This window comes from Lactuca virosa, chromosome 4 (assembly GCF_052849685.1).
Source record: "Lactuca virosa cultivar CGN04683 chromosome 4, Lactuca_virosa_CGN04683_v6, whole genome shotgun sequence".
Lineage (NCBI taxonomy): Eukaryota > Viridiplantae > Streptophyta > Magnoliopsida > Asterales > Asteraceae > Lactuca > Lactuca virosa.
Genome location: NC_136429.1, coordinates 259,554,380 through 259,566,164, shown reverse-complemented (window position 1 = coordinate 259,566,164; position 11,785 = coordinate 259,554,380). Strand labels below are relative to the sequence as shown.

The 11,785-nt window shown below is 34.8% G+C and overlaps 1 protein-coding gene across 1 annotated transcript; it reads right to left on the bottom strand.

Moving 5' to 3' along the window:
* Positions 1–850: 850 nt before the first annotated feature.
* Positions 851–9,235, bottom strand: LOC145168812 (protein PLANT CADMIUM RESISTANCE 12-like). The gene is made up of 4 exons (XM_079087491.1): positions 8,850–9,235; positions 8,672–8,743; positions 8,382–8,594; positions 851–937 (listed from the first exon to the last, which is right to left on the bottom strand). Exons 1-4 carry the CDS (start codon positions 9,229–9,231, stop codon positions 930–932), a joined length of 675 nt encoding a protein of 224 aa, XP_078943617.1. The 5' UTR covers positions 9,232–9,235; the 3' UTR covers positions 851–929.
* Positions 9,236–11,785: the final 2,550 nt, after the last annotated feature.

Sequence of the window (11,785 nt, the reverse complement as noted above, 5' to 3'; positions counted from 1 at the left end):
CGTCTCATGGCATTAACCATGTATTCTCTACTAGAGGACAAGTAAAATAAAAAACCATAAGAAGATGGTAGTACATTACCCAAATCTCGAATATTTGAGTATAGTTGTAATATATCTTTTAACTCAGCTTCATTAGTCGGCTGGTGTTTCCACTTCCAGGAGAAGCCAGAACGTGAAACCCAATCTTCAAGAAAGCAGTATTTAACTAATTCTATCCAATATAAATGGGGAAATTTTTGTTAGAAAAGTGATATTGCCACACCAATTATCCTTCTAGTACAGAATTTTCACACCAAAGCCTAGAATAAGAGTAAAAAGGTTGTTGCAATTGATATTGTAATCTGCAAGGCAATTAACATCCTTAGAGATGTTACACAAAACTCCATTTAAGGCTTTCCTTGCAATGTATAAGGCTGGTTTTTTCATTCATCAGTCGTCACCACCACTTAATCAAAAGAGCTAGATTTTGGGATTTTGAAGTACCAACACCTAAACCTCCATCTATTTTTGGAGCTATTACCTTTGCCCAATCTATCCAATGGATTTTGGATTTTTTCCACTCCTCCCCATAGAAAATTGCGCCAAATCTTCCCGAGAGATTCAATGATACCTTGTGGGGCTTTGAAAATGGACATGTAGTAAGTGGGAAGGCTGTTGAGGACAGATTTGATTAGTGTGAGACTGCCAACAAATGTGTCACACCCCCGGATCAGACGGCGGAAACGTCCGGAGGCGGGTGACTTCATTGTGCAGTATCATAACAATTGAATATAAATAAAACAGAGCAATCCAAACATCATACATTGAGATAACAAACTTACATTGTTTACATATTGTATTTGTTCTTCGAGTTACACAAAATATAAATAAGTAGAAAAATCCAAGCTACAGCTAAAAGTCTTGCATCCGTGTCCCTTGTTACCTGCTTACTAGATACCTGAGAATACAAGTCGTTTGAAAAGCGTCAACTAAAAAGTTGGTGAGTTCATAAGCAGTTTTGTGTATAAAATCGTTTACACTTGTTTAGAATCGTTCTTATTGTACTTTAAGAAAATCCGATATTTTCTATGAAATCGTTTGAAGTCTTGCCTTGAAAATCATGGATGTGTGTGTGCATGACATTACTTTTGTACATCCCTAATAGGAGTGATTTTGAAAAGTAGTGTGATTTGTAAAAGCGGGATGTGTCCGAGAATAGTTTTTTGAATAGTAACAATCAACTGTTTCAAGAAAAATCCCTTATTTTCAAAAAAGAAATATGGTTGAAAATCTTGTTCCTTTTATCGAGAAAAATTGAGTGTGTGCGTTCTAGTTTATCGTTATCGAAATCGTAGAAAAATCGTTTTCTCCAGAAAATCCTATATTTTCTGCTATAAAATAATCGTAAGTTCTAGTTTCCAACTATGTATATGTGTGGGTTAGTTTATCGTTATCAAAATCGTTTACAAACGTTTTCCATAGAGTCCTACGCTTTTTAATTTGTAAAAATAGCAGTATTACGACTCTATACTTGTAGGAGAAAGAATCAACATGGCTATTGTGGACATTATACGCGATGAAGAAGGACAGTCAACACAACAAATGCGGACCATCACCTATCACGTGTAGGACAATCAACACAATGTGCCAAAGTTTATTTATGAGGTTTTTCTTACATAAATTTCTAGTTAATATAACGTATTCTAGTGAGTCGTTATAACCATACTAATCTGACGAAGTGCCTGTTTTGGCGTTTCTCAGGCGCCCTCGGTTTGGATAAAACATTTGTCACCCTAGACTGGCCTGTCTAGCTGTAGCGAACAGCGAAGGTGCGGGGTGTCAACCCCGTATAGATCTATACACAAATTCCCGCTCTCCCTCCAGGAGACGCTTGCTATAACTCCTTACAGGACTTAGACGTACACTAATATTTTTATATTTAGGTACTTTTGAGATTTGTCTGACTAGAATATTAACAACCTTTTGAGCAATCGTTAGAGATCCATTATTTGTTAGATAAATGATGAAATTCGTACTAGTTGAATAAAAATATCGTTCTCGTTCCATATCGTTGATTGTGCTCGTTAACTAGGTGCTCGTGTTCGTTCCTTTTCGTTTATTGAAAAATAAGTCATTTTAGTCAAGAGAAAAAGTGTCAAGTTATAATTTATATAAATTTATAACTGCCGGTTATGACACACATTTGCTGTTTTATGACATATAGAACATTACTTATGTTCTTGGAGGTTTTACGACACCAGTTTATGACATGCAAATTTTTCTGTCATAAGGCTCTACTTGTGTATTTTCTTTGACGCAAACTTTTATATTGAATATTTACAAAATACTCCCTGACAGTTTGCAAAATAGTCACAAAGTTTCCATTTTCGAAACATCACTAGAAATAGTGTCAACTTATCAAGGTTCCTTTTTATAAGTCTTATTTCTAGACATGAAAGCATAGCTAAAGGTCTTAAGTTGGACACATCCAATTGTTGGAAGGCCCTTTTGTACACAAAGTGTCCTCTGTTCTTTATGAATTTGAGAATTCTTACGTTCATGAGTATATTACTAAAATATTAATTTAATAATATTTCACACACACATACAAACATACGTATATATGCAATTATTCAAGCATTTAGGCAAGATTTGACTTGTACTCTCCCCCAAAAACATTAAAATATTGAAAAGGTGGGGTATGAAGCTCACCTTGGTTTGTTTGTTGGGTGATTCGAAGAGTGATGAGGAAGTTTCCAAGCTCCAAACTTGAATGATTCTTAAATCTCTAGAGTATTCTAAGAATAATTTTCATGTGTAAATATGATGAAATCTTAGAATAATATGAAGAATAATTGTTTTAAAGAGGATAAAATACTCACCCAAGAGTTCTGGGCATTTCTCTTGAAGAGGTGAACTTGAAGCTTGAAGGAGTTGAGAGCACTCTTAGAAGTTTGCTGGAGGTGAAAAATGAGAAGTGGGGAAAAGGAAGAAGAGGAGTTCACGTATTCTAAGTGGAGGGATAAGAGTGATATGACACTTGCTTGGAGGACCGGTGTACAATGCTTGGTTATCCATGGATATTTTGTGTTTAACTGAGATTTGTATGGGAAATGAGGAATTTCATCAAATCACAAAGTCCATCCCTTTGTCCTTTTCTTGATTTAGGATAAAGTTTTCCTAAATCTCAAACATTTATTTTTATGAAAAATATGCTTAAAATAATTAATTTTAGCATAAAATAAGGGTTTTAGGGGTCTTAGTTAAGAAAAACACGAGTTTGGGGGATTCCCGACCTCAAGATACCTTAAAATGATAAAAAGGTCCGGAATAGTCCAAAATCCGGAGCAAAAAGGTAAATTCCGGAGCCATTAAGCGAATTCCGAAGTCCTTATGGAATTTCCGGAGTAAAAATGCGAGGTCCGGAGTAGGGAGCATTTTCCGAAGCAAACAACACTTTTCCGGAGTCATCAGGTGGAGTTCCGAAGTGAACAGTACTTTCCGGAGTCATCAGGCGGAGTTTCGAAGTCAGAAGCGATCAGTGGTCTCGACCGAGGTGCTTCCGAACCGAAGTGGGGTAAGGACTTCCGGAGCTGCGAACCTATCCGGATGAGAGGCTTCCGAGATGAGCTTCCTCTTGGCTTCCTTAGGAGACATTCCAGACTAAGAGGTTCCGGACCAAGAGGGTTCCGGACCAAGAGATTCCGGACCAAGAGGGTTCCGGACCAAGAGGTTCCGGACCAAAAGGGTCCTTTTGGGGTTTCCTCTTCCGATTTTGAGCTGTTTTCGACTAAGGAAGGTATTTAGGGAGATTTGAGAGAGATTTGAGATACGTGGAGAGATTTGGGAGAGATTTCACATACTTGGAGAGATTTGGGACAGATTCACTATTCTTGGAGAGATTTCGCATACTTAGAGAGATTTTGGAGAGATTCACTATTCTTGGAGAGATTTGGGAGAGATTCACTATTCTTGGAGAGATTTCGCATACTTAGAGAGATTTGGGAGAGATTCACTATTCTTGGAGAGATTTCGCATATTTAGGGAGATTTGGGAGAGATTTCACATACTTGGAGAGATTTGGGAGAGATTCACTATACTTGGAGAGATTTGCATTCTAACACTCTATGGCTCCTTAGGAACTCATATTGAACACTTAGGAGTGTTAGCACAATCTCACAATAGTCCTTACTTACCTGAGGACGAAATTTCCTAGCAAAAAGTGCTAGTTGTGACATCATCCCCCCGTTAGAGGGAATTCCGTCCCGAAATTCTTTCGAAAGATAGAGTCATGAATGCGAAAATCGGTGAAGGTGTTTTTGATTCATTTGGTGTTTGCACTCCCAAGTGAATTCCGGCTCACGCCTAGCGTTCTCTCGAACCTTCACAATCGGGATGCGGTTTTGTAAGAACTTGAGGATTGTAGAGAGGTTATTGATGCTACTACTGCCCTAATCACCTTCAAAAATGGTGTCGTCTACGTAGAAGATGTGAGATATGTGTGGATGGGTGATTTAATGATATTAGTCTAAAGGGGTGGTCATTTTGTAAATGCCACAATCCATTTAGGTTATTTTGTGATTATGCCGAACAAAAATCATATACCATATATTCATCAAACTACAACAACCCTTTTATAAAATCCATTTTACTCCAAATGTCAGTTGCATTTTTGACTTTTGGAACAAGACTATCTAAGAACAAATGTCGACATCTCAAGGCAAACCTAAGAACAAAAAAACGATTTGCAATTTATGTGTTAGAATCTATATCTTCTTTAAGTCATGGTTTGGTAGGGAGGGGGAAACATTCCTTGTTGTTGATGATTAAAGCTTTGAACCTTTCCATTCTTCATCCATCCTACATATATATTCCAGTAAGAATATTAGGGTTAATAACGAAAAAGCACTATATTTTGTCACTTTTTCTGGTTTAACAATCCAATTTTCATTTGTGTTAAAAAAACTACTTATTTTTAGATAAAAGTTTTATCGCGACCATTATGGGCTACATTTCTGCTAAAAATATCATCAATTTTCATTTTGTGCTAAAAAATCACTTATAAATTGGTGGTTAAATTGGACTTTTGGAAAAATATTGTGTTTTTCTTGTAATAAAAACCGGCTCTAATAGGCAACAGTGGCCGTGCTACAACATTTTATAAAAAAAATGATAGTTTTTTCAAAACTTATTAAAAATTGATGGTTAAACCGGATTTTTTTGATAAATATTGTATTTTTTCGTCATTAACCGTTATACTTTCATTAACCTTTATACTTTTATGTATAATGTTGTAGTCCAAATATATCAATGATAATTTTTTAAAACTTAGATTTTAAAAGTGATTGAAAATTAATAACCCCAAAATATATAGTAAAAAATACTCACAGTGTCTCGTAAGAATAACATTGTATTATTTGAACTTCTATATAAATAGTAATAGTCTAGTTAGGATATTTGGTCCAAGAAAACGTAATTTTTTATATTACGATTTATAAATAATACTATTATTTAATTTTAAATATATCTATCAATACTAATAAAAGAATAGTTTTATAGTTATATCATTATATGTCATCATATTAATCCTCCTAATTAATATCATGCTACTTGTCAATTTATTGATACTCTATTTCAAAATTTTAAAATTTTCACTGTAATTACATTAAATTAATAACATTATAATAAAAAATAAAACAAAATTATTACAGGTGATATATTTTCACGTATTTATTTGAATCAAAGATTATAATTTTATATAACTAAAAAATATATTTTAAGTAATATATTATTTAATATAGTTAATTAATAATTTTGAGTTTTTACTATTAAAGTTTAATTAATTTTGTAACAGTGGTTCCCACGAATTATCAGCTACTATAAATAATATATCAATATTATACTTATTTGTAAGGAATTAAAAACCATAAATTTTGATATATTTTTTATAAAATTTTAATATATGTGATTTAATAATAATTAAAAAAAAAGGTGCGGTAAAACCATAATGTGCGTCAAGCATACCGCATCAAAGCAAGGAGGGTCGGTAGGGTGTTTACCGCACACCGTGGTTTCATATCACATATCGCACTACGCGGTATAAGGTGTACCGTCAGGTCTTATGAATAGTATTATAGTTAGAATATTCAACTAGAAACATATTTTTTTTATGTTAAAAAAGGAGGAAAAATCTTTAACATATACAACTTTTTAGATTTATTAGATTTTTGGCGGGATATATACACTAAAGTCCCAATATTTTCATTGATTTGACAAGAAAGTTCTAAATTTTATTTTTTTGACAGTAAAATCCAAATTACCGGCAGTTTTTGACATTTTTACCATTTTTTTCCGGTTAGCCGGTAATTAGGATTTTTTTGTCAAAAAAATAAAGTTTAAGACTTTCTTGTCAAATCGTCAATTAGGACTTTACTGTCAAAAAATAAAGTTTATGACTTTCTTGTCAAATCGTTGAAAATATTGGGACTTTAGTGTATATATCATTTTTTTGGTTATAAATTTAATGGTATGATACTCTTTAAGCATAAGAGTTATTGAAACCTTCTCTAGTCAGCTAGATCCTATTGAAATCCTTAACGTTTGCTTCTTGTTAAATCGTTTTTTTAATCTCAACAAACCGACATTGAAAAAAATAGGAAATAATCAAGAAAGAAAGAAAGAACCAGAGTTGTGTTGGCTTTTTGCAGTCCCAAAAATGGAGAAATAAGAAACCGAAAAAAAAACGAAATTGCCCTTCTTTCCCTTCTCCACATTCACACCCTTTTGACTAGGCATGTGTTTGTATAATCTGTCCCCACTTTTTAGTTCAAAATTTGGCAGCGAAGTAAAAAGAAAGTTTTACAAGTCTTTTCACTCTTGTAACTCTTATGCTTAACGAGTATCATAGCATTAAATTTCTAACAAAAAAAATGATATATACACTAAAGTCCCAATATTTTCAACGATTTGACAACAAGTCCTAAACTTTATTTTTTTGACAGTAAAGTCCTAATTGATGATTTGACAAGAAAGTCTTAAACTTTCTTTTTTTGACAAAAAAAAGTCGTACTTACCGGCTAACAAGAAAAAAATATAAAAGTGTCAAAAACTGTCGATAATTTGGACTTTACTGTCAAAAAAATAAAATTTATGATTTTTTTGTTAAATCGATGAAAATATTGGGAATTTAGTGTATATACCCATTTTTGGCCCCCAAAAAGTTTGGGTTAGCAACGCTTGTCCGTGTCTAAAAAGAATGACTCGGCCCCCTTGAACACTTTCACTACCCATATTATAAGAAGTAAAACAATCCGGAGTGCATAAGATTTTTTTTTTTTTTTTTCAGATATAATTTTTCTATGAAAACACCACCAAAGTTGCACACACATGTGCCCCGTTTTGACGATTCTATTGAAAAAAGAATCGGTCATATGTACACGATAAAAAACATATGTTTCTCATTTTTGTAATGCAAATTTTCCAAACGGTAAATTTGTGCACTATTGGTGTTGTAAAAAAATGCAATTTAAACAGATATAAGAAGTTAGGAACTATGACAACCACAAAAAAGTTAGGAACTATGAGAACCGATTATTTGCAGTAATAAACAGTGAATATTGTAACACGATTCATATATTAAACTATGAATACTATATAAAAATAGGTTACAATATTCAAAGTTCATGCAGAAACCATGTTCCAATATTCACCTAATCCTTCGTGTAACACGATTCATATATTAAACTATGAATACTATATAAAAATGGTAAAGCCCAATAGACCATATGCTCTTGATGGACTTATTGTATTTAATACCCATGGCCCTCCCCATAACTTATCACTTTTAATTGGCCCTTTTGGTATTAAAGGTATTTAATAGCCAAATTCACAAAGACACCTTAATTAATTACATTATTACATCGGCGTTGCTCCTAATTTTAAATGCCTGGAATCATTATACGTGCAAAACCTGTTTACCTCAATAAATAAATATTTTCATAATTTACGTTTGTTTGAGCTATGTAAATAGTCTTATTAATACTCTATATTGGCTTCTTTAGTTTACGTCAAGTTTTAGCATTTCATTTTTTTAAATTATTTTGTATTTACTTCTTAAACAATTAAACCGAACGCATATAACAAAATTTGTTACTCCACTTTATCATTACTTACTCCACTATACTCCTTTAATTGAATTGGAATGTAACATAAGAAATATATTTTGAAGTTAAGAATCGTTGAAAAGATTGTGATCTTGAAGTCATATCTCACTATCTGTATAGCAGTGCTCTTCTAAGCTTCTTTTGGAGCTCTCTCGTACTTTTTTTTTTCCAATGTGAACCTCATTTATTTAGAGTGGTTATATTTAGTATTTTAAAACCTCTAGACCGCAATAGACTTACCAGCCGAAGGATTGAAACCTCGATGATTGAGCTCCCTATATTCTTGACAAAGTGCACAATATTCGCAACACAAGTGAGTTAGGCAGTCAGATGCAGGCTCTTCCATGAGTCCAAATCGGCCTCTTAGTTTGGTCCGATAATTGCATGAAACAATACATGGCATTCCAATAATCAACGCCACTACTGTATAAATCAAGCCACTCATTTCGCAAGCTGTAAAAAAAAGTAAAAATATTCATATTCTAGAAAACAATGTGAATGTATTTAATATCGCTATTTCATATACTTACACGTTCCACCATTGTCGATGGTTGCTGCAAGTTGTCCGAATGTCACACATGGACAAAACAGTGTAATGATAGCTGAAAAACAAAAACAAAAAACGATCATTTTCTTAATACACCATCACGATCTACCGAAGTGTATTACATAAAAAAGGAAGATCAAGTCCAAGACTTTATTAAATACCATTTTCAGGATCATCCATACAGTCAAACAGTCCTGTCGTCCAACCCAACCGATTTGGCAATGGTAGTTGTGGGGCATATGCTACTGGTGGTTGTGGTGGTGGCGGTGGTTGTGGGGCATATACTATTGGTGGATGTGGCGGTGGCTGTGGTTGTGGAGCATATACTACTGGTGGTTGTATAAAAAACTGTGGTTGTATAACAATTTGTGGTAGGCCTGGTGCAGCTTGCGCATGCACTGTAATACCTTCTTGTTGCTCCGGAACAAAAATTTGTTCCGATGATGGAGGTTGTGTTGATTGTTGGCTAGTTTCTGGGTATTCGTTATGAACTTGGACCTTACCATCTTCAGTAGCATTAGAGATATCATCAACACGTGTCATTGTATTAGCAAGAGAATTGAGAAATATTTAAGAGTTTTTGAGATTATGCAGTATTATTTATTTATGGATGATCAGTAACAGTAGATGCATTCATCATGCTTTCCATGTCAATTATTCTTGGGCGCGATGGCCGGCATATGATAAGATAAAAGAAAACGTGAAATGCCAAAGAGAAGATGTCCTTTTTGGTCTACACAAGGGTATTTGTCTTGTGGTAATTAACGCCCACAATTTGTCTTCTTTTCTATTGCTAGTTTCTTATAATGATGTGTAACAATGTGTCATAAGAGTTTCCCCCAAATATATACGTCCTAAATAGCCTTTTACTATAGTTTTCACAACAATAACTCACGAATTGGATATTGAAAGTATTATAAAATCTCTTTTGATTTATTTATGCAATAAGATTTCGTATTTTAGTATTCTTATTGCATTATATATAAGGCCATATATCGTAATTTTATATTCGGGAAGTAACTTTGAATACAAGAAGAAGAAGGAATGAATAGTTGATTGATCGATCTTTATGTTGAAGTAGTAATATGTTCGGCAATATTCAGAAAATTCCAACGGATTATCCCCAATGCTTAAAAAAATTATATAGTTATTTTTGTGTTTATTAAAAGTAATATATTTTCTAATTGTGGTTAAATTGATGTTTTGAAACTCGCAGAAACAAAGAAAATTAGTAGCGTATTCTATGTGGAAGAAAAAATGTAACATAAAACTTATATCTATTCTAATAAAACATTCACTCACTCTATCATATGTTCTTATTCTAGACCTTATTATTGTCACCTGTCATTTTTATACACATGTTATTTTCTAATACCCGCTCAAATTGTAACATCACGATGATAAGATCTTTCTAATTTCAACCCTATAGTTTAATTATGTTGCATTTTGGTCCCTAAGCTCAAGAAAGTGTGCAAAAGGATCCTTAGTGGCATTTTTGTAATTTTGGCCTTTGGGGGTACGCCATGCGTACGTGGTGTAAGCTGAGCGTACTAGGGCGCGCCCTAGTACGCGAGGCGTACATTAGTGTACGCGGGGCGTACTTGTCAGATATGGAAACCCTAATTTTTAGGGTGTGACTCGTATCTAAGCACTCTTATGGCCTCATTTCATCCACCTTATTTGCCTCCATCCCTTTCATACGTCATTGCAACCCTAGTTTCACCTGAGGAGCCTTTTCAAACTTAGAGTGTGTATTTTGGTGCCTTAGAAGAAGAAGGAAGGAAGCCAAGCTCATCTTAAAGGAGTGGAACACTTGGATTTGGGATTTCTACATCATTTTCAACCTTCCTAAGGTATAAAGCTTGCAACCCTCTAGCATATAGATCTATATTTGGATGTCTTTATGGAGCTTTTTGGTCCCAAAAGGTTATATCTTAGACATGACATGATCTTGACCTTTAAGCTGTCCTTTCAAACCCTAGGAGGGGTCTTAAGTCTTAAAAATGGGTTCCAAATGGCTAGTTTTGCTTCATGCATAATTTAGAAGGTCTTAATGGAATAAGACCTTGAGTTAAGCACTTATTGGTCATGCTAGATCATAAAGTTGGAGACTTTATGACACCTAAGAGTATTTTAGCCATGGGTCTAAATTATGGACATAAGAGCTTAAGCCATTAAGCTCTTAATGTATTTTGGACTTCCGAGGAGTACGCCCCGTGTACTCGTAGTACGCCCTGCGTACGAGGTCAACCACCATGATGGTGGTCAACGTGCGAGGCTGCATGTACGCCCAACGTACCTCCGGAGTACGCGCCGCGTACGCACCCTGAGTTGACCCGGTTGGGTTGACTCGGTCGGGTTGACTTAGTTGACTTAGTTGGTTCCACCAGTTGTGTAACACCCTCGAAAATCATGCCAATTTAAAACATTTGAAAACATTTAAAACCAATAATTATTACAAATTTGTTTTCAAAATAGTTTAAACATCAGAGTATCCCAAGAATGAAATCATAAAAATATAAGGAGGTGCACGATCACGCCTTCGCCTTCCCGCAATCATCAGAAATACTTGAAACATAATCAACAACTGTAAGCCCGATGCTTAGTGAGTTCCCCCAAAATACCAACGTCATGCAAATATAACCATATCAAATAAATAGCATGCATAATGAGCCATCAGCGTGACTAGACCGCCTTAGAGGCCATCAGTCTATCTGGACCGCTCACCGAGCCATCGACACGTCTGGACTGCCTCTCAGGGCCTTTAGCCTATCCGGGCCGCTCGTCGGGCCTTCGGTCTGACTAGTACGCCCTAACCGGGTCTGCAGTCTATCCGGTCCGCCCTGGGTATGTTGGCACAAGCACAAAGCATGACCGCCTCAACCCAACCCCCAATCAAACAAGCATGTGCACATAAATATCATACGCTAGCTAGCATGTACAGATAGTCATACAGATCTAACAGATCACTAATATAGCTACCATCCTATAACCAGGATACTGATCTAACAAATCTCTAACATAGCAACCATCCTATAACCAGGATACTGATCTAACAGATCACTAACATAGCAACCATCTTATAACCAGGATACAA